The 24,072-nt window shown below is 39.9% G+C and overlaps 2 protein-coding genes across 3 annotated transcripts; one reads left to right on the forward strand and one right to left on the reverse strand.

Annotated features, from left to right (window-relative positions):
• Positions 1-1,699: 1,699 nt before the first annotated feature.
• Positions 1,700-7,619, reverse strand: GAR1 (GAR1 ribonucleoprotein). 2 transcript variants are annotated; one of them, XM_061993150.1, is made up of 7 exons: positions 7,528-7,619; positions 6,276-6,493; positions 6,041-6,195; positions 5,090-5,149; positions 4,549-4,684; positions 3,869-3,979; positions 1,700-3,518 (listed from the first exon to the last, which is right to left on the reverse strand). In XM_061993150.1, exons 2-7 carry the CDS (start codon positions 6,478-6,480, stop codon positions 3,505-3,507), a joined length of 681 nt encoding a protein of 226 aa, XP_061849134.1. In that variant the 5' UTR covers positions 6,481-6,493; positions 7,528-7,619; the 3' UTR covers positions 1,700-3,504. The 2 variants fall into 2 exon arrangements, with proteins under 2 accessions (XP_061849134.1, XP_061849133.1); XM_061993149.1 differs by having other exon boundaries at positions 7,523-7,619.
• Positions 7,620-8,511: 892 nt separating this feature from the next.
• On the forward strand, positions 8,512-21,858 carry CFI (complement factor I). The gene is made up of 12 exons (XM_010196522.2): positions 8,512-8,646; positions 10,206-10,524; positions 11,219-11,363; positions 12,099-12,277; positions 13,282-13,392; positions 14,923-15,039; positions 16,191-16,229; positions 16,762-16,865; positions 17,811-17,926; positions 18,257-18,531; positions 19,517-19,618; positions 21,532-21,858. The coding sequence occupies exons 1-12, from the start codon at positions 8,587-8,589 to the stop codon at positions 21,747-21,749; spliced, it is 1,785 nt and encodes a 594-aa protein (XP_010194824.1). The 5' UTR covers positions 8,512-8,586; the 3' UTR covers positions 21,750-21,858.
• The last annotated feature ends 2,214 nt before the right edge of the window (positions 21,859-24,072 follow it).

The following is a 24,072-nucleotide window of genomic DNA, read 5'->3' on the forward strand; positions in this document are numbered from 1 at the left end:
ATCTATGAACTATACTGAAACATCCTATCCCAGAAACTACATGAAACACAAGGAGAAAAGATATCCCTCCAAGGAGGAATGCAGAGGTACTAAAGCCATTCTTAACATGTAACAATTTCAGCTTTGCAATACCCTCTGCTTAGCAAGGACTCAGACGACACACAGAAGATATAGAAAGACAGAATTTTACTGTGGCAAAGACAAAAGGCTCAAGGTCTTCTAAAGACCGTTAAGTGATCTGATCCTAGTTGACTTATCAGCTATCATTTTCAAAATCAGCTGAAAGCCAGACCTTGTGTCTGGGTCCAACATCGCAGTGACTGACAAATTCACTTGGGGCCACACTTTGCAAATGGCACTTGGTAGCTGAATGCTCTGCCTCAGCCAACAGCCAGTCAGCACATCCAGACACAGGTAAGTGGACAAGGAGACAAAGAGGTGATAGCACCAGCGCTCTGTCCTGGGTGAGAAGCCAGACACTGAAGCCTACCTTCCGAGCTTCAGAGGAATATTGCAGGAGAGCAACCTGCTTTGTGCTGCCAGAACAGGTGGCAGGTGAGAAGTTCTTTAGGTGGCCCAGCCATTTGCCCTAAAGGTTCCCAGTGAGGGGAAACCCAGGGACACCAAACTGTCATGCAGAACTTACACTGGCATTAACATCTTCTTTCCACATCCCTTCTTCAGGCTGCACTGTGACTCTTTTTCACCAGACATTACAGCCATTTGAAAATTCCTATTTCTGCCAAAATACCTATTAGTGTCGGGGTACTGGCAAGCTCACTTTTCCTATTCCCTGCAGAAAAAGCCTAGGGTATCTGTAAACACATATAGAAAACTTCACTTACTAGGATCAGGAACACAGTGACACATAATCACAGACAGGATTGGAATAAAAAGTTCAAGACAGAGAGGAAGGTGTCATAAGAAGTGTCATGTAAAACCTGCATTTTAGTTCACTGCAGCACTACACCACAGACAAGACATATCATCTTAATTTTTTTAAGTCCCTGAATTTTCACTTATTACCATTAGCAACTACTTGCGTTGGGAGGGTGGGGTCACGCCGGGGCAGGGGGAAGGGAGGAGAGAAGGCAGAAGAGGGACTGGATGGACTTTACCACAACCAAACACACTCCAAAACAAAACAAAATCAAAAAAAAACCCCTACAAAACACAAACCAAAAAAAGGCATCACCACATGGCAGACATGTCCGGACACTGCTTTCTCATATGGCAGCTCATTTCACATGCAGTCACTGAGGATGTTCTTCCATCAGAATCTGAACGTCCCACAACTTCCACAAAGACCTAAGATTATCAGTTTTCTCTGAACATTTGTGTTAATCCCATCCAACACTGTTTGTATGTATAAGGCATGCCATAGTGCTCCTTATGCACGTATCAGCTTGGACTGCAGTCTAGTTCCCTGTAATTAAGAGTCCAGCCTTCTTCCCTCTAGAGCTGCAATGGACATTGTTCTTTAACCCCTTTGCACAGAAATGTAAAGTATTTGCTTTGGTGTTGCAATGGCTTCAGGCTGACTCACTGCTCCATCTGCTGTGAGACTCAAAGCTTCCCATCCTGGGCTTCATGCAACTGAAACATCAGTTGTGACATCATGCAATTTAAACTTGATGGCAATACAGTCTCCTGATATCCTGAGAAAAAAAAATATGACCCTAAAGCATGCAGTGAGAATAGCAAAGAAGAACCTGAATCTAGGTGTATGGGCAAGGACTGTGTTGTATTAGTCTTCCAGAAGAATGAGGAAAGATCTAAATTGGCTACCCACAACTAGCTACTGAAGCATCAGTGAAGACAGAGCAGAGGATGCAATTACCGATATGACAAAAGCGATAACAATTCCGCTTCATTACAGGTTGGGATTGTTCAACTGCAACGTGGTATGCCAGAGGTGCAATGACTTGCATAGGATTTTGCATAAAGGGCAATTATTCAAATCAGAGCCCTAATCCCTTGGGCCTGGCAATATACAAAAGTCTAAACATTTTCAGAAGTGTGGATTTAACTGACCTGGTTAAAGTTACTTTCCTGGTATTGCCACAGACATTATCAGTACCCCTATATTCCTGATTCTGCTGTGGTTGAACAGTACTTGAGTTCTTCTCACAAAAACAGATCTAGCAGAAGCTCCAATGTTTTGTGTTTGTTTTTTTTATGCTGATGAACACTTTTATCCATTATCCTATGCAGCATCTGTCCAAACTTAATTCAATTCTTGAATATTTGTTTTGCTACCTTCTTTCAAGTTTTGTTCCAGAGATTATTCAAGCTGTCACACTTGCTAAAATGACCAGCAACCGCCCAATCCTGGTGCTGACACATTACTCAGCTCCCTTTGTTAAGCAGGCGAATAGAACTCACTTGCCTGTACAACAGTATGATCCAACTCTGAAATGTACTTCTTTCCACATTGAAAATGTCCAAAATACTTTCAAGTACATTATTCTACAGATCTCAGTTGAAAAGAGTTTGGTATGAGAGTCTGTGAACAGAATCCTGACTCTGGATGAAATCCAGATTCTACTTCTGTGTTGTTTTTTATTTCCAAGCTTGAAGAGTAGAGGTGTCCCGTTCTCTCCCATAGGGACAGTTACTAGTTTTTCAACAATCCTCATAATGCCTCCAGTTAGAGAGACCAAAGACTCACACAGATTTTTTTGTGTCTTTTTTTAAGCAATAGTGAACTGACAGCACTGTGTGCAGAGGAGCTCTGTGATGGGCTATCTAATCTCAGCCCTATGCATGCTCAGACCATCACTGAGGTCTGGTGTCAGGACATCGAAACCTCAGGAGAAATAGGCTAAGGGGGAAGCGAGGGCAACTAAAAACCCTCAGCGATTTTAATAGTATGATTAAATACAAGTAGGTGACTTGAGAATAGTATTAGTCTTATTCTAAGAAAAATATGACTTAATGCTTTCAGCTTTCAGAAAAAATACACAATATCCAGTGCTATCTTCCTTTTCTTTATACATTATTATGTATAGTTTTTTTTTTTTAAAAAAAAAATCCATCAACACAAAAATTTGAAATTTAGTTTGTACAAAAGGTTCACAAGAGTTGTTTAAACAGCATGTCCACTGGGGATCAGTCACACATAGGCACCAGCTCCATACTGATGAATGTGCATGGAGTGAACCCAGAGGGTTTTTTGAAAAAGTATTTCAATTGACTGTTTACTGAAAACTCCAACATGAAGTCAAGAACTGACAATATCATTTGTCTGGAACAAACAGCTGAAGAATAACATTGAATCCTGGCTTAATGTTTAAGTACATTCTGAGCAGTCTTCAGTTCACCTGGGGCTACACTGTCTTGATGTGTTGATAACAGCCATTCGGTGAAAAAAATGTCATTTTACGTCTTCAAGTCCTTTATATATAAAGAACTTTTTCAGAGTCCTTTACAGATTTTTTTCCTTGTTCTTCACTTCTGCATCTGATACAGTAAGACAGTGGGACGATACTTGTGGCTCCACTCTTAATATCCTTTGCCTATTTTAAGAACAAAGAAAAATTACATGGAACAATTCACATTTTGGATGTGTTTAAAGCAAATGAGTTATATATGTAACACTAAATGAGTTGACAGAATAATTTATCACCATTATCTGTTCTCACAGTCCTTTCTGAATGCAAACAATTAGCATGGTCTTACAAGAGCACCAAAAAATGCACAGCACTGTGCTTGAGTTTAAGCTGGATACTATGCTGCACAAACTTTTTGCATAAAAATATAAGCATCCATTAAGAGATGAAAAAAACACAGCATTCTGTTTAATACTTAACAGGCTTAGTAATCAGGAGCCACTCTTGTTACTGAAATGTAAAAACTGCACACTCACCTCGAAAGCCTCCTCCACCACCTCGTCCTCCTCTGAATCCTCCTCCTCCTCCTCTTCCTCCTCTGAATCCTCCTCCTCCTCGTCCTCCACCTCTTCCTCCTCCAAATCCTCCTAAATGTAGGAATGAAATTACACTTTTTGAGGCACTTATAAAGTCTTGCTTATGCATAACAACTTATTTTATTGACAGCATCTGAAAAGAACAACAAAACCTCAGAAACCGTCAATTGCTGGATAGCTAAAAGTACCTTGTCTCTTCCAGGGACTATCTGCAGCATTTTAGGTATAATTTACTATCTGCTCAAAATACTGAAGACACTAAAAAAAACTCCACAATAAACTTCTTACATGAGAGCAAAAACTTAATTACAACTATTAATTGATATTATTATTACAACTCAACAGAACATTAAAACAAACAAAACAAAAAAAGCTTTAAAACACTTGTACCTTGCTGCAAAGGGACAGGGTAGGGAGGAGAGGCAAGATGTACTGTTTACAATGCAAGAGTTGATATTCAAGTATTTAACTGCTACTTTACAAAAACAACAAAAAAAAACCCAAAACCAAAAACCCACCACAACTACCACTAAAAAAAAAAATAAACTCAAAAAATCCAAACAACCCAGCTCACACCAAAAAAAACCAACATTCTGCAGCTTCCATGCTTGGGATTTTACCTCTACCACCACCTCTTCCTCCTCCGCGTCCACCACCACGTCCTCCTCTACCACCTCCTCTGGGAGCACCTTTCTCTCCAGGTGGCCTTGGCAAAAACCTCTGAAGGGGCAGTAGCTTGGCTGGGTCAATGTAAAACTGCGGGAAGAGAGTTCCATTAGGCTTTGAAAATATCAAGGCTAAAGAGCACATCAATATCTCTCTTTACAGATATCCACAATTTGGTCTTAACCCTTTACGTGAAATTGTCCTCTGCAAATAGTCAAATAAAGTAAGTATGCAAGAAATAAATGAAAATGTTATAGAGTTATTAAAATATAGATGATATTTGTACAAGTTTGTTACATCTTTCTTTTGCAGGGCAGGGAGAAGAAAGAACATGGCAGATAGAAAAGTGAAAAGGAAGAGGAAATGAATACTCATGTTTACAAAGGACAACTAGATGTTAGTTAATTAAAAAATTAATAAAACTTTTGTTATCTGATGACATAAAGTAGATACATCTGATGACATACAGTATAATTCTTATTGAGATTGGCTAACCTTTTGCATTTTTTTAAATGAAGAAGCTTTCATGTTCTCAGACAGTTTCACTGAAAAGTACTGTTAGCTTTCTTAAGGAACACAGCAGGAATAAAATGTTAGAAATTTTGGGGCTTATTATTAAATAAAAGGCACATTCACACATTTTCTAGATTAGTATTTTATAAATGAAGCTAAAATATCATCACCACAAATGAAAAATTACAATTAAAATATCAGGAGAAACTATTTCCATTTTTTTCTCAGGGTTTTTTCATAGCTAGAAATAAAGTCTTTTGTGGGAAAATATTTTTCCTTCCACGTATTAAGGCATGTTGGAGAAGAAAATACATGCAGCTAGTTACTGATGCTCAACCAACCAACACAGGCTAAGTTACAGTATCACTACCTCAACTTTCCCACTTTTGTCATGGATTCTGTCAATCTGGCAGTGACAACAGAATGGATTCAGAGCCTTTGTCTCAACAAGCTTGCTATTCACGAGGATGTCCTAGCACAAGCCCACTTTACTGGCAGTTAAAGTTATAAGCTGGACACAGGATACTCTAGTGCAAACTCACTTTTATAAGTTGGACCATGAGCAAAGTCCCCTAATATACAAAAAAAAACCCAACTTCCTTGATCCAACTTTAATGAGTAACATATGGCAGAAAATTTTGACAGGTAGTAAGAATCAATAACATCTTGAACCACCATGTCAGTACCGGTACAGACTGAAAACCTCTGCCTGATGTAAGGTACTCCTCTCACATCAAAAAGGCTTTCAGATGGGCACTTAAAAGTGAATGAGGCACTTATTGACACAAACAGTTCCATCTAGACTTGTGGCTGTTCACATCTAACTAGTAGCCAAGCCTTGAACTATTTTAAAATCCTAGACAAAATCCATTTAATAATCAATCCGCCTTTAAAAAAACAAATATCGTACACCATACATTTTTTGAAGGATACAAAATCTCGCAGCTGTCCAAAGATTTCATCCACTTTGCCAATCTGTTCCTTATTATCCAAGTACACTGGGGCATTGAAGTAAGGCACTTTGTTTTCTTCTGTTTTACATTTGCAAACAATGTCATCTTCACATGGATGCATGAACTCTCCCAATACTGAAAAAAAGAACAAACAAGCTAACGATCTGGAGCAGTCATTCTAAATTCAATAAATATAATCACTTGATGTAACTTACAAACTACCCTTTCTGGAGGACCTTGGTCATATCCGCCTCTGTTGAAGCCTCCTCGTCCGCCTCCTCGTCCAAATCCACCTCGTCCACCACGATTAAAGCCACCTCTGTCACCGCCACCTCCTCCACGATTGAAGCCGCCACCACTTCCTCCACGATTGAAGCCGCCACCACCTCTTCCTCCTCCTCCTCTTCCACGAAATGACATTCTCTACCACCTCCTAAATTATGGACAAAATCCAGTTAAGATGTATGAGAAACTTCACATTTGACTTGCTGTACAAATTGAAGTCTCCTGATAGCCTTGTTTGTTAATTTAACAGTTGGACGTTTCAGTCCTCAGTAGAAAAACACAGCTGCATGAGAAAACAGGTTTACAGTTGAGATATCACCACTGCAATGCCTATCTGCAAAAAGTAACTAGCTGCAACAGCATGTTTGTCACTTCATGTACCTATGAAGACTGGACATGACCACTCTGTAGCCCCAGAGGTCTGTGCAACTCTCCAGCCCTGTCAGGGAGCAGAACAAAACAAGAACACCCTTTCCCAGGCACCTTGCAGGTCCTACAGGCCCGCCTGCAGTGGGGGTACAAACCTGTTTTATGGTTTAGAAAGCCAGCTTGAGTTTAGAGGAGCGCTGAGCACACAGGGTATCGCTCCTCCTCACACACACATGAAAAAATGAGAGAGCACCCCTTATATGCCTGACAGAGAAATGTCTCACTTTGGGCACCGTAGCCTTGCTGAAACTGTTTTGAAGTTGTTTGTCTGCTCGGTCTCGTAATTTATAGCCGAAACGTAACAGCCCTGCTACCATAAGGCTCCTTTCTCCGCCGCTTCTCAGGCCGACTCTGCAGCCTCTTGCTCACAAGTCCCTGCACCACTGACGCGAGCGAGCGCTGGCACTTTTACATGCTTTTTACCCCTCGCTTACAGTTCTCTCACTACTCATCACTCAACTCAACGTCCAAAGCCTGGTTGTATAAAACAGTAAACGAGATTTGCAGTCTGTAATTGAGGAGGGGTAGAACTCTAAGGAACCCGAGGAAGAGCCTACAAATGAAAAGCTCTGAAGTCAGACATCACTACGGGGACCGACTCTCCTCCCTTCCCTCCCTCAGGGCTGCTGCTGCCGTTGCCACTCCGGCTCCGCAGCCCGCTCCCATCCCCGAACGCTGCGGAGGGCCTGGCGGCGGCTGCCCCCGCCTGCCCGCACGAGCAGCTCGCGCGCGGGCCCCGCACACGTACCGCACCTCCACGTGCCGCCTCCCTCGCCGCCGCCGGCCGCTTACGTCAGCAGCGCGCGCCGCCGCCGGAAACGAGGCTGCCTGCCGTAAAGGAAGCGGCACCGTAAAGGAAGCGGTAACTCAGACTCCCCCCCCCCCCCCCCCCCCGTCGCAAATGGAACCCAAAACAAGTCACAAGTCGCCCTCCCGCAGGTCCAGGTGTCTTGGGCGAGCGCTGCCACGGCATGCGGGTCCTCAGGTGGCGGCGGTGTGCGGCCTGGCCCGCTCGCAAGCTTGGTCTCATTGCAAAGAGCCTGCCGGAGGGAGCCCGGCAGCGGGGCGGCCTTCCCGCCCCCGGCGCGCCCGTACTAGGGAACAGCCGCACCTTAGGTGTGCGGCTTGGGACAGGTGCGGGCGCAACCGCGTCCTGCTCGGCGGCCGCCGCTGCCGCAGTCCCTGCCGGCCGGCCCGGCCCCTGCCCGAGGGACGCGTCTCCGCAGCCGCGCTCAGAGCTTCGGGCGGAGCGGGCGGCCGCTGATGCGCAGCTGCCGGGGCGGGCGCGAGCCCGAGCCGCAGCCTCCGCGCTGCCTGCGCGGGAGCAGGGTTGGGGTCGTTCTGCTGCCTGGGGTTAAAATTCCCTGGAAATCCCCTTTCTCGAAGAGTCTCTCAAGCGTTTGGCAAACACTTGAAAATTCTCTACACAAGACATATAATACGAGCTTGTCATCCAGCTGAGAATATAACGGACGTGACATGGATAAGGGTATTTCTCTCCATGTATGTGAAGACATACATAAGCACAAAACCACATATATATTTTACAATAATGTCGCAAAGCTGAATGCCTGCAATCGGAGAACCAACTTGATGATTCAGCCTTGCACTTGCAGCAAAACCAGTTGAATTGAGGCGGGATCCTTTGGGAGAGATCAGATATCAGTTCATAGTTGAGACTCCTGTACTTTATTTCTAAACACACTTCAAAATCTTTTACTAATGGTTAAAAATTAAACACAAGTCTAACAACTGGCATTCAAAAGAATCCAGTCAAAGGGATCTGTCTACAAAGAGAGATAAAATTTCATCATGCGAGTGCTCCGGCTTTTCTTGGTTTTCTTGTGTCTGTTTTGTTTTGGTGGATCAGAGGTAAGAATTTATTTTAATGTGGCAGCTGTATTTTTTTTTAAGTTTAAAAAACAGTTTATAATAGTTAAAAACCAAAACCAGTTGTTGTGGGTTTTAAGTACCGTGTTTCATGCATTTGTTTTAGCCCAATTTAAACGTTTGAAGCTTGCTTTTTCTCTTTGAAGTATTGATTCCACCTGGAGTGGAATAATAGGCTTCTTGTAAAGATTTTAATCATGATCCTATCCTAAACTCAATTTGCAAGCATGGTTGACCACAGAAAGGTACTGCAATTTGACCTGCCCCCCTTTTTTTGAGAAATGAAATTTGAGTCTCCTAAGGTAGCAACATGGTATACTGTGCTGCCTCAAGGATTGCTGCAGATCTCTTCTGGCAGAAGTGTCTCAGAAAGCCCATCTGGGCTCAGTGTTGAGAAAACCCAAGTCTTTTAGAGAAATCTTCAGATAAAAATCAGCACTTTTTGTTCCTATTGAGAAACATGTAGTACAATAAGGGAGTTATGCCAAGCCGGATCTGGCTCACAGTTCAGGTTCTACTGACCTGAGAACAGCAGGAAGAATTCAATAAGATTAAACAATCGTTAAAAGGTGTTTTGTTGGATTAAATTTGGACCAAACAACATTCTCACTGACTTGATTTTTGCCAGAATTTCTTCAGGAGAACCTTAATAGCTCTATTGATTCATTTGACACAGTCAAAGCTGATAAATAACATTTGAGGATTAACTTTTCTCTCCTGTTTTTTATGCAAAGTACATCCATATGTATTTTACATGTTTCAACATTCTTCCTACTCCCAGATCTTAGTAAGCAAAAGCACTCAGCCAGCAATGATGTCCCCGGAGAGCTGCACAGCCACAGGTACAGTCAGTTACCTAGAGGCAGTCACACAGAGGCTCAGAGTCTGTACTTGTAGTCCAGTGAGGAGTAACAAACTCATGGCAATCCACTTCTGTGCAAGATGCAGGAAAAGAGCTGATACGGAAGGACCCTTACATTTCAAGTTTAAGATACTTGTTACTTCAGCAGCCACGTGGTGAAACAAATCATTAATTTTAGATGTCCTTATTTGCTTCTAAACAGTTCATAAACGTTTACAGAGGATATTTAAAACCAAAGCCAGCCAAGACAATTAAAAAGTCTCAGAAAAATGCAAGTTCCTTTTTTAATTGTATTTTTCTGCTCTAAGTCCCCTTACGTTTTGATTTGTGTACAATCCCATTCCTGTGCTGTGTTACGAACCGTTCGCTTTAAAAATGTTTGTCATCTGCTATGCACTTCATCTGATGTTTGAAGAGTAAAAAGTTTGTGGGAAAGCAGTAAGAGTCAAGATCACACCAGCTGAATGATAAAAAAGAAGAAACAAAGTTCAGAAAAATATGAGATGGCCAAATAACTCTAATCAATAAACTCTATCAATTATATTTGTCACCTTCGTGTTCCTAAGACAGGTAAAGGCTTATGAATGAACACTTTGTTGAGGACAGTAAAGGGATCTGCAGAACTCCTGGTGCAGTTCCTAGTTTTACTCCCTTGTTTTTTTAATTTTGTGCCTTGCAGAATGTAGCATCTCATGCTGAAGAAAACCAGTTTCAGCAGGTTGAGCCTGCCCAGCCAGCTGAGCAAGACGTATACCTCATAGAAGAATGTTTAAGCAACCAATACACACACAAGTCCTGTGAGAAAGTTTTTTGTCACCCATGGGAACGATGTGTGGATGGAAAATGCCTTTGTAAGCTTCCTTACCAGTGCCCAAAGAATGGCTCTTTGGTTTGTTCTACCAATGGAAGGCACTTCCATACTTACTGTCACCTAAAGAGCTATGAGTGTCAGCATCCTGAAGCAAAGTTTCTGCACAAGGGAAAATGCATGTCTGAAGGTATCAGCACCTCCCTTTTCCAAAATGTATCAGTCCATCATTTGTGGCCAAGGAAATGCTTACCATTTACAGCTCAGACAGTCTGTTAATTTCCTCGTGTTAGTAAGAACATGAAACTGAAAATGAGAAGTCATTCAAAATGGGCTGTGGGCTGTATCTGTTGATTTTCTTGAAGTGACTCCCAGGCCTAGGTCACCCTGTTGCTGGTAGGTTGCTCAAATCATCAGGTAGAAAGGGAAGAAACAGACAAAGAAAAGAGCTTAAGGTTTCCAAGCAGAGTGTTGACCATGGTGGGAGGCACAGCAGAAGAGGGCCTGCTGATAATGTTACCAGAGAGGGTATCTTTTGGAGAAGGATAGACCATTGGTTATCAAAAGACCTCTAATGAAAGCTAATGAATGCTAAGATGCAATCTTTTCTTGATAGACCTCCAGGTACTCTTATGTGGTAGGAACCATAACCCTTGTATGTCCTGAAACTGATACATTTTGTAAAAGCGGCAAAGTCAATACTCAGAAAATTCAGGAATAAGATCTGCAGCTTCTGATTTGCAGCCTACTCTTCTTTCCATATCAACTTCATCTCTTAGTACAAAATTACTCCCGATTTGTTTCTATGCCGTCTTTCTACTAGATACATCTATATAAAATTAATTTATTTGGGGACTCTTTTATTTGTCTTTTTTTTTTTTTAGAAACATTTTCAGTCTCTGTGGGACATGGAGATTCAAATTTTCTTCAAGTAAAACTTCAGGATCAAAAGAATGAATTGTTTGTATGTGATAGTGAGTGGACTATGAATGAAGCAAACGTGGCTTGCAAGCACCTTGGCTTTAAATTGTAAGTTTGGGGAATTTATCTCTAGATAACTGCAAGGGATCTAAAAAAGTGGTGGTACTAACAAAAGTGTCAGTCACAGTCAGCCAACAGCTACGACAGAAAACTCATGAACAACATATTGGCTATAATTCTTAAACTGACACCTGAGAGTGAAAGCCAAAACACAAATTTCTGTGCTCTGTGACAGACTATGACTACATAAACCATAATTGTTTTACTTTTAAAATAAAAGTGAAGGCGAAGGCAGAGGTTTTCTCTCAGGGGAAAGTGTATAGATGGACCATCCCCAAACGGCTCTGAGCAGTGGCCTGAGCCTCCTCAAATATGGATTGGTTTTCATGACCTCAAAGATACCTGACTCCATGCAGAATGGGTTTCAAATTGTGTCTTCACATAGAGACACAGGCCTGAGCTTACAAGCTTTGCAACGTATGGAGACTTTGCTATCCACTGTGATATACAATGACTGTCATAGAGCTACATATGGATTTTGGGACAGTTCTATTCAGAAACCTGAAAAAATTAGCATTCTGTTTTACTTTTTCTTCCAAAGTAAACATCTCCTGCTTACCCCTAGATGATTCCATGGTAAGTCTGCTCTTTATCTTAGCCATGACCAATGTTCTTTTAACACTGAGGAAAATCATATAAATTCTAAACAATAAAAACAGTGGATGATCCATTGTGAAATGGTATAATTTATTGTTGTTGTTGTTGTTATTTGTATCCTCACAGAGGTGCTGAATATTACCAAGCCAATTCCAGTGTCACAGATTCTGCCTTAAATTCATTGCACTGTTTGCGGATAACTTGCAGAGGCCTAGAGACAAGTCTTGCTGAATGTCACATAGAGATAAAATCAAGAGATAGTAACGAGGGATTTGTTAGCCTCCAGTGTCATGAAAATCTCAGAGGTTAGTAGTTTTTTTAGTTTTAAATCTATTTGGGTTCCTTGCCTTTTAAGTTTATTTTCAAGAATTAAGACCTGATTTGCTGAACTCTCAGCTTCAGCAAACCTGCACTGAAACCTTTTGAGTTTTTAAATAACCCTTTTGCAGACTTGAAGACAAATGAGGCAATCTTGAGTCAAGACAGTCTTGGGTTTATGAGTTTGGAAAAATCACTGTTGCTCCTGAAGTATTTTTAGATATATTTCCCAAAAGTAAATATATTTCACCCATGGCTCTGTTTGTTTGTCCATCCCTTCAAGGTATATTGCATCCCACAAGTCTTGTCTCTCCTGAGTTAAGTGGTGAGAAGACAGGTGACAACCTACTCACTGCTTTGTCTGTGAGAGAGACCACTTAGGACAGTAGTAGCACTGCAGCCAGTCAAGCATGAGTACAGCAGAACTACTTGTGTCTTCTTAGGAGTGTCAGGACTCCTCACTTTCTCACTGATCTAAGGGGAATTAAGTCCTTGTTTTGACTTCTAACAGCTTCCTGTTCTCTGTAGTGGGCCGCCTTTGGCACTGATCAGCATCAGCCTGAGCTGCTGCTGGCTAGGCAAGCTGTGAATTATCTCAGGTTTTTCTCATGCTACAAAAAGTAGGAGTTCACAGACTCTTGATGGCTTCCTTCTAGAGGGGGAACATCTATTATCTTAATCACTTGAGTCATTTACAGAGGATTTGAACCAATCATTTCTGTTTTAGTCCTTGTCTAGAAAAAAAAAGGAAGTTTCCTTTTGCTGGGCTATGCAAGTTGGAGGAGAAAAATAAGTGGTCACATTGAAAGCTTGATGGGAAGGCAATTAAAACAATGAAAAAGATTCTTATTTACATTACTGGGCTCCAAAATGCCTACTGTTGATAGGCCAAACTGCTGGTAGAATAAAATGTGCAAACAGAATATTTCCGTCTACAGTTGTGAACCAACAGACATTTCCACACTAATTTAATTTTCATTGTGCTGCACAGCTTGTTCAGATGGTGAGTTTCACTGTGTCAACAAGAAGTGCATTTCTCTGAACAAAACCTGCGATGGAATCAATGACTGTGGAGACCTAAGTGATGAAGTGTGCTGTAGAGGTAAAAATTACCTTTTTCAGCTGTTTCAAAATCATTTCATCAGAAAACAACCCCCAAAGAATTTTTACAGTGATGTAACAGCTAAAGTCTCTTTTCCAATAAGTCACGTTGAAGCAATCAAACCATAATTTATGTAAACACAAGTGCAAAAAAGTAGGCATCATATAATCTTTTGAAGCAGACAAGTGATCTCTGAGAATCTGATTTCCTCAGAGGATGAGGAAACACAATGAGATTTAAAAAAAGAGCTGAGTTAGAATAAAAATGTATCTTCAGTTGGGAAAAAACAATAGTAATTAAACAAAGACACCATTTTTTCCAATGAACCATTTTTAAACCAAAGTAAGATATCTCTTAAATTTATTACTAATTCAAGGTTATCTCTAGAATATCTGTGAACAATTCTTGTCATATTGCTTTTTCATGAGCAGTCATTCTTTCAGCATCTGCAATTCCATCTGCAACAATTTTTATTAGAAACAAGCAATGGATCTAGCATGGCCTGGATGCAGGAGGACACATTCAGAAGTTGGATTTCAAGTGTAAAACAGTAATGTGGGTTACAAATCCCATCACAGTCCCTAAATAACCTTACTTTTGTAGTTTTACAATTTAATCTGATAATTGTGGAAACATAGTCACAGTTTTTTTAGGACAAAAAAACCCCAACCCAAACTGTGGCTTCCTATATTGAGAGGACATTTACTGCAATTCCACCTTACCAAAATAGTGATATTTCAGCTGTATGGGCCGAAAACAATGCTTCCTGAAATCAAAAGTATTTCAACTGAGCTCAGTGGTCTTTGGATCATAGTGGGACATGTGGATAACTTTTAGAGAACTATCTTATTTTGCATTAAAGACATTTATCTTTAAATAGTGGACTGACTTAACATTACAAAGTAGCTCAAAAAACCCTGCCGTTAATTCAAGCACTGTTTTGCTTTTGGTACAAAGTGATCACAGTAATTAAAAGGAACAGGGTTCTTAAGTTTATAACATTTCATATAATCATGAATTTTAGAAGAAATAAATTGCTAAATCCAGTATTTTCAAAAGAAGACTCTTGATTCCTAACCCTGCAGTTAGGCATTTAGCTCATTCAACTAAAAGCCAGCTTGGACTCTGATTTTGCAGGGCAGATTTGATCCAAGCATCATAAATCCCTCATTTCAGATGATGAGTAATGCTGCCAAAGCTGGAGGTCCTTTGGCTGATGTTGAGTGTGGGCACGTGTTGTGGTTGAAACTGGTAAGGAATAATATCAAGTCTACAAGTACAGTAGTGAATTGGTAACAGAGATCTAAATTTTTAAAGTCTTAAAACCTCAAGATTGTAAAATGAGAAGAGCCAAGTATTCATTTTATTTTACGCTTGCAGAGCCTGCTTTTGTGATCTATTTATGAACAGACAGGTCCCCCATAACATGGATGTTATATTGTGTTTATATTTGAAAGAGCTGTCTAACTATGTGAGGCTGCTGAATCATATGATCCTGTGATTTACATCTGTAATTTTCCTGTGTTACAGAGTGCAGAGGCAACAGTTTCCACTGTCGGTCAAATATCTGTATTCCAAATAAGAATGTCTGCAACAAAGAAATTGACTGCCTGACAGGAGAGGATGAAGCTCGAGTCCACTGTGCAGGTTTCCTTCTGAAAGACTGTTTTCTTTCTTTCCTTTCATTCTGCTTAAATATAAGAGACTACACAATGCATATTATGAAATTATTTAACAGATTAGCAAAACTAAAATGCATGACAGTATTAGCCTTCCCAATGTTATGTATAGTAAGAAGAAAAGGTTATTTAATTTTCCTCCTTTTCCTTCTAGAAGAGAATAGCAACAAAACTAAAGGAATGAAGAAACAGATGATGTTTCAGGAGGCAGATTATGTCTTTTGCTTACATGACCATACATCAAACTCGTACTCCCTCTTTGTGATGAAAGCATAGACGGGGCAGGCAGGAATATTTTCCTCACAGATGAAGAATTCAAATAGTTTGTCAATATAATAATTCTTCTGTGCTGTTCCCCTCACTGCTAATAAGATTTTGTTTTGATTTGAAATTAGAATGTTTTTCATTTCTCTGATAAGAGACAAAGTCTAAAGCCAAAAAGTAAACACTATTGGTAAATGGTAAGTGGTAAAAGTAAACTGAACTCTAAATGTAAACATTACTGTCAGTAACCTGAGAACAGACCAAACCCTCCATTTAGGAACTGAATTCAATGGGCATTTTTGTTTGAATAAAAGCTGACAAACCAGATCCAGGAAGCATTTAATTTACCTCTCACGTTGAATGCCCTCCTTTACCTTGCTAAAGGAGGCAAAACAGTACACAACAGCACCATTTTTTTGTGAAAAAAAAAAAAATCCTGTTACCTGATGTGTCTTTAGGCTTTAGAAAGCTCAAAAAGGTTAACAGGGCAGAAGGAGGAATTTCTGTTGTTTCCTGGTGGAGAAGAACAGGATATCACTTTAGAAATCAAAACCAAAACAAAACGAAAAAGGCCATTTCTCAGACATTCTTTGTAACAGGCTCCCAAGGCATAGAAAGCAGAGTAGATGTCATGTTGCTAGGAATAAGTATTTGCTGGATGTAAGTCATTTGTAGGCTGAGGCAAAGAGTGTGTAGTAAGAAAGGAAACAGCAGGCATCAGGCCAACAGAAAGTATTGCTCTCTATGTGAAATGGTGTACCCATTTAACATGTGTAGCACACAAACATATATTCAACTAAGAGAACAAATGTAAATATTTGCCAATATGTTTAGTATTTTGTTATTCTACTACAGGCAAATACAAAGGTGCTGAAAATCACAGTATGGATGAAGGTAAGTGTAACTAACCCTCCAAAAATAACACATACCCTATTATTAGTGGCTACTAATTACTAATTAGTAATTACTGCTAGTAATTACTAATTAGTGGCCTATTATTAGTAGCTACCAGCAAGCTGGCCAGATACAGAACACTCAGATACTTGGACTTTGTGATTTATAATACACACTCTGTGGCTTACCATTTGTCTCATTTTCTACTAATGTAAAAAATGACACAATAATTCATCCTGGATTGTTTTGGCAACTGGTGGAGGTAAACTCTCAGCAAATCTATGGGAACTACTTTAAAATTTTTTTCCTGAATGCAAGCAGCAGTGGAAAGTGAAGATCAGTAATATGATGCTAAGATATAAGCAATTTTCAAAACAAAAACAGATGCCAAAATTTTTCGTCTTTGCTTTCCTGGTATCTCAGCTACTGGCATATTCACAGCACTCAGATTTTCAAGATAAAGATAAACCTGCCTCCAAATAGAGAGAAGGGAGATCTGCATTCTGAGACACTTTTTTCCTTTTTGTTAAAGAAAGAAAAAGGATAAAGGCACTTCTTCCTCAAGTATACTGTGGTCGTGCAAATCACACAGTAACTCGACGGAAAAGAATTATAGGTGGAGATGTTGCAACAAAGGTAAAAAAAAAACCCTTAGCAGATATGTGCTCATTCAGCATCAATTTCAGTGAGCATTCTGTTAAAACATTTGGAAATAACAAAATTAGCTCCAACACTAATTTGATGTTTTTCAGCAGTAGTGGCATTGCACTGAATATAAGTAGAGAAGTACAGTTTATAAAGTAAAAAATGGAGATGCAAAAATAAGCATTATGGTACAAGTATGAATTGAAAATGATTCAATAAAATACCTAATACTATAGCTATAAGTTAAAACTGTGACAAAGTGGAGTTTAAATTTGCACCTTTTAAACAAAATACAGTCAGAAACACTGCACTTTATCATACGAGGTCAGACTCTACATCCGTTTCTGTGGCTACAAGGGGCTTCCTGACAAAAAGTTGGAGGGAAGGAGTGTGGGAATAAAGAACTGGTAATTGCCAAAAAATGTAAACCGACCTTCAGAGTATGAGTCTGATTGCTGGTGAATGAGGTAATGTTACAGAATGCCTGGTTGTGAGTGTGAGAAGCAGCAGTGTGAGAGTGGAAAACAGGCAAAGCCTGAAGGTCAGCAGGATGTAAAAGCAAAAACAGATATTATGTAATTTTGACAATAAACTGGGGGCGTGCATACAGCAGAGTGGCACTTGTTCTTGGCAATGCTCCCCCTTCAGCAATCCTCAATGGGTTTAATGTGTTTCAGCATGTCGCTGTGATGCCAGCTGGCCCAAAACTGGCATTGCACAAAGTCATAAGACTGAATAAAATTACTGCATTTTAGAATATATATCCTCTATATCAGATGGAGCCCAATTTGCAACTTCTGGATAGTGATTTCTTTATTTACAATTAGATATAGTCAAGGAGATGAGGTGACACCAAGAAGCGTGTTTTTCTTTACACACTAAAAATAGTACAATTGTTATGATTTCACATTATTTAGGCGTTTGTTGTTTAAACAGGGTGAATTCCCTTGGCAAGTGGCAATTACAGACCTTGCAAATGAAGATACAACAGTGTACTGTGGAGGGGTTTATATTGGTGGCTGTTGGGTTCTGACTGCTGCACACTGTCTCAGGTAAAAACAACAAACTGGGAAATTATTTTCATTGGGCAAAGCAGAAAGATTAATTTGGATACTATTCGCCTTCTTAGCTACCTGTTTGTTAATTCCTGTTTGCCTATTGAAGAAAGTGATTTACAACACTGACTCACCCACATTAACATTCTCTTTGTTACAGCACTAGGCACAACGGCTGGCCTTTAGTATTTTTTCTGTATTAGCTGCAGTACTCAGCACCAAGTGTCATCTGCCTTGTATTTGCTACATTTAAGAAAAACCTGGACATGAAGTCCAGAAAGAAACTGTACTTTTATAATATATTATATTTCACTGTTTTTTTCCTAGGGCAAATCGAGCTTATCTGTACCATGTCTGGATTGGACTGTGGCATATAGTAAAGTACGACAGACAGACAGATATTTTCAGAGTAAACCGACTGATAATCCATGAAAATTATAATGCATCAACTTACGAAAATGACATTGCTCTGCTGGAGCTGAGAGGTTCTGGGAATGGAGAATGCTCCCTGAAATACAGCACACCTGCCTGCATCCCCTGGTCCCAGCATATGTTCAAGGCTGGTGACAGATGCAAGGTTTCTGGATGGGGACTAGAGAAAGGTATTTACTTTGTTGCTTTCTGCAAGAATGTGTCATTTGTATTACTCATTTTCGCAACTGCGGTGAGCTCTCCTTTGGAAAAGGCTGAAGTGCAGCTGCATGCAGAGCACTCGGAAGAGGGCAAGTACAGAAAACATAGGCTGTGGTTCAGTATTTGGCTGTCACGGATGGTTCTTTTTTCTGTACTGCTTCCTCTGCTGTTTCAGCTTCTCAGTAAATTGATCTGAAGGGTACTCCTGGTTGAAAACTACCCCGACAATAAGAAATATTCCTGTTGCCAAGCTAAAATTTATATTAGCTGTGGAGACCTGGTAATGATACCTAACAAGTGGCGATTAGTGGCCCATACTCACAGCTCACACTCTGTCCTCTGCCCAAGATGATCTGAGCTTCAGCCAACAGTTAGGAAACTCGTCTGTGTTTGAGTTTAGCCCAGAGAAGCTTGCACAGAGGCAAGTAAACCAAATGTAGTCATGCTTTCAAAGATTTGGGAAGCGTTTTTTTGTATCACAGTGATTACAGCCTGGCATTGTAGCTACCATATACTGGTTGTGAGGCTTCTCCTGTCTGTGCTCAGTAGCAGTTCATAAAGCAAATACAAAGTTGGGAATTAATAACAAATGGACACAGAACAAACCAGATAATCCCTATAAACTTGTAAATATGTATTTCACCTGTATCTTCAATATCTGGTCCACTCATACCAGAAAGGTAAAGGAAAAGGAAATGAGGATGACAAGGAAAGGGAAAGGGCGGAAATGTCACAAAATGAAAGCACTGTATTGAACACTGCAATTAAACTGTTCTGCTTTTATTCTGAAATGTATGGCTAATGTACTGCAATTCATATGGGGTCTTAGTGGCAGTTTAAGGTATCTGGTTATAGTATGAAAGATTGTATTCTGTAGATAAGCAATTTATGAAATTAATAGTGTCTTAATATGTAATTACCATTTTTAATTTAGAAAAGTTTCTTCTTTTCTAGGTTACATCAAACAATATATCCTCAAGTGGGGCAATGTTAATTTATTTCCAAACTGTTCTGAATTGTATCCAGGACGATTTTTTAAGCAAATGGCATGCGCAGGCAAGCATCAGTTTTCTTACTATAATTTCTCTACCACCAAATCTACTGTTTATAAGGTCAGATGTGCCAGCTGTGAATCTTTTAGACTTGGGAAAGACTATCAATGGATTGGCACAGTATCACCATCAGCAAAATGCTAGCCTTTGGAGCCTAGATGCAGCCATCATTATACATCTATTTATGAACAGAGTTAAGATGACAGTGTGTCATTATGTGGGTACATTTCGGCATTCATTTTGATTTATGTTTTCTAAATACAAAAGCACCTGACAGCCCACTCCCTATCTGCACTATGATTCTTATTCAGCAGCCTATTTAAGCAAATGTCTGTCTTAAAACACATTAGAAGTCCTGTTGACTAGAAAGTGACTATTAATCTGCTTAGACACATGCTATTGCCACACTGCACCTCAGGAAATTATGATTAACTTTTAAAACAAAGATTAGTCTGTCCAGGAAACTGGTTGTCACTCCTAGTACTAAAAGGATTTTGAACACACATTTTTTGCTTCTCAAGTAACAAAAAGTATTGCCAAATATGTGACTAAAAGTGCAATGAGAACTCAATTTACAGGGCAGATCATTTAACCTGCTCTTTAAATCCAAAAGTAAAGGCAATATTTAAACAAACTATGAGAAACATAAAAACCTAATATAAAAGGCAAATAATTTTTTATAAATGCAGCATGACATCTATAAGACACTAGGTTTGTCTAATGTGCAAGTTCTGTGTATTGCCTCCTTGATCTTCAACATACTTCAAGTGACCATACTTTACCAGTAGGGAATAAAAACAGTATCACACGGGACAACATCAGAGAAGGGGTACCTGGGGTTAGCTTCCCCTCTCTGATGCATATACAAACTTTGGGATTAAGGCCTAGTATCCACAGGAGTTAGGAAATATTAATTAAACTGAGAAAAGGCGGTAAAAATATTTACCTATAAAGTTTAGTAATTCCAACTCCGAAAAGTTTGCAAAACTCTTTCTCAGTAAGTTAGAGATTCAAGAAAGAGGTTACCTTCTTAAAACCTTGGACACTTATTTTGAGTATGAGTTCCTTCACACTAGGTCAATCGACCAAACAGGAAAGTGGAGTAAGGGTGTTAAAAATTAATAAACTTTTACTGAGTATATAGGATATACCCTATTATAACTCTGTAGGAGTGTTTATATAACTTCCTTCACCATTCATTCACAAGAACTGTCTTTGCTGAATTGCAAACAGGTAATTCTGTGAGCACTGAAACTTACAAAGAGCTTGTAGAAATCAACTTATAGTCACTGAATCCTTCACACTAGTACCTCGGGGCTGCTATCTGGTGCTAACAAAAGGTCCACGCTGTGATCAATACCTTGCAGTGAGGGCCCTCACAGACAGTTTTCTCCCACCCCAGCATTCATATGTTCTATTTCTTGCACCTACCCACCTGTTTCCATAAACCTGGCAGATTAAATAATGTTGAGGCTTCTGCCTCTGTACAGCTCTGTGCAGCTGAATGGAAAATGTAATGAATGGAAACAAATTTAAAAATGGGGTGGAGAAGACACCAAAGGCAGACACGTAGGCATAAACTTACAACAACAGCTTCATTTCTATAACATTCAGCCTATAATTTTTTTTTCCTTCTGCTTTTGTTCACTTTATGAGCTACTTCTAATGATAAAATTGGCAAGATGGATTAATTCTTCTCTATTGAGCAAGACTCACACTACTGACATCAAAGCAAATCTGGAGAATTTGGGCTAGCCACAAATCTAAAAGAGGGCCAAAGAGACCTCCTCTCCAGGTGACCATTAGGCAAATGTCTTCCAGGAAGTGACACAGACCTGAAAAACCTCCTGAGCTCTGTTTTGTGTGTTAACTTGTACATGAACTTCTCTTTGCTTTTCATTTCCTCTTCTGCTTCAGGTACTTACGATGGCTCCATAGACAGCTGCAAAGGCGATTCAGGAGGCCCTCTGGTCTGCTTTGATGCAGACAATGTGGCGTACGTGTGGGGCATTGTGAGCTGGGGTGAGAACTGCGGGGAGGCCGGTCACCCTGGTGTCTACACCAAAGTCGCCAGCTATTACGATTGGATTAGCTACCATGTGTCCAGGAGCCTCATTTCACGGTATAACACCTGAAGTGTGGAAAATCAAATACTTCCTTCTCATCACCCACGCAAAACCAAACAGAAGCCCTTTTCTACAATCAGCAGCCATGTAACTCAGCAACAATCAGTACAAATCTGGAAAAAATGTCGTTTAAAATTTCTTAACGTTCTGTGAACACCACAATTTTGCAGAAGAGAATTTTACTCATGTGAGTCTGCAGCAAAAGTATCTAATAAAAGGAGGGAAATGAAAATGTCTTTTTCTTGATATTGCTTTGCTTTGCTTTTTTTTTTTTTTTTTTTTTTACACATTTCACATTGTGTTTCAATCGTGGTTCTTTATTTAAAATGGACAACCATACAGTGGTTGGAAAATGAGTGCACAAGCAACATGTGAACTCCACAGAAAGGACAGTAACCTAAGTACTTAGACTCATAGAATTGTAGAATGGTAGGGGTTGGAAGGGACCTTTAGAGATCCCTGCAGAAGCAGGGTCACCTAGATCAGGTCACATAGGAACATGTCCAGACAGGTCTTGAAGACCTCCAAGGAAGGAGACTCCACAACCCCTCTGTGCAGCCTGTTCCACTGCTCCATCACCCTCACAGTGAAATAGTTTTTCCTTATGTTTAAGTGGAACTTTTTGTGTTCCAGCTTCATCCCATTACCCCTTGTCCTGTTGCTAGCTACTATAGAAAAAAGGGATGTCCCAACCTCCTGACATCCATCCTTTAGATATTTGTTAATAAGATCTCTCCTCAATCTCCTCCAGACTAAACAGCCCCAGGTCCCACAGCCTTTCCTCGTATGAAAGATGCTCCAGTCCCCTGATCATCTTGGTGGCCCTGCGCTGGACTCTCTCCAGAAGTTCTCTGTCCCTCTTGAGCTGAGGAGCCCAGAACTGGACATAGTGCTCCAGATGAGGCCTCACCAGGGCAGAGTAAAGGGGAGAAGAACCTCCCTTGACCTGCTGGCCACACTCTTCTTGATGCATGCCAGGATGCCATTGGCCTTCTTGGCCACGAGGGCACATTGCTGGCTCATGGTTAGCTTATTATCAATCAGGACTCCCAGGTCTCTCTGTGCAGAGCTGCTTCAAAGAATTCCCATCATCTCAAGGTCTAGGTCACTAGAAACCTACAGGACACTGCCTTGTTTGGCAGATGATTCTTTAGGCTTACTGCAAAAGTAGACTTCAGCCCATCTATTAAATGACAGATTGACTATGATGATGAGATTTGTTATAATGCCACAATTACCCAAACACTAACTCTGGTGGTATTTTTTTCAGCTATGAACTCAGATAATTTTTATCTAGTTACTATACCTCATGTGATCATCTAGTTTGAGGCAACTTTTGTAACTCTTAAGTTTTATTATTTTTACCACAGCTAGTCACAAAAACCAAAGGAATTTAAAAACTTGAATCTTCAACTTAAATAAAAACCATCTTTACTATCTTAAATTCTCTGTGTACGTATACATATTTCTGGTAGCCAAAAAACTTACCATCAGGTAGGGTTTTACCATGTGTATAAAATATGTATTTTTATATACATGCACTCACATATACACACAATTTATATAGCAATATATTAAAAGTCTATATATTATACATATAGACTTAATTCTACAAAACTAAGTTGGAGATCTAAAGTTAAAAATTAATACTCTCAGTCATAAGCCCCCTAACAGAGTCTCAAACAAGCATATGCTCCTGCACAGACACACAAAAGTGTGAAACAATAATGTCATGCAAGAACATCCAGGGCCTGATCCTGGAACGTGCAGGCAGGGGGAGTTTTGCTACTGCTTTAACTGGCCCGGGCCCAGAAATGGACAAAGACTGGCCATCAACAAAAATAGGAAAATTAAGCAGAAAAATCTTCTGCTTTCACCAATTCTTGTGAGGAAGTTCAGCCCACACAATAGTCCAAAGGGCCACCGTGTAAGCCATTAATGACATATAGCAGTAATGGTGATGGCTATGAGAAATGTTCTGCAAGAGTTATGTGTGGGAGGTGTGCATCAAGTTTTTTTAAAGGTACTAGAATTTGGTTTGTGGTTTAGTACCCTCAACACGAAAGTGTCAAATAGCTTCAGGACCATCTCAGTTTTATCAAGTTGCTCAATAGTTTTAGAAAATATTTCACTGTATTCTAGTTTACAAATGTTTTCAACATCCATTTTACTTTACTCCTCTCAATACCATGCTGAATAACTGGCATATGTTCCCACAACACAGTTGTATTTCTTCTAGAATTCACTAGAGTCTGATTCAGACAACATTTTTATATCTTCATTGACTTTTTTCATCTTCCAGTCTTGTTAGAAACCTACATCAACATGAATT

The sequence above is a fragment of the Colius striatus genome, chromosome 3 (assembly GCF_028858725.1).
Source record: "Colius striatus isolate bColStr4 chromosome 3, bColStr4.1.hap1, whole genome shotgun sequence".
Lineage (NCBI taxonomy): Eukaryota > Metazoa > Chordata > Aves > Coliiformes > Coliidae > Colius > Colius striatus.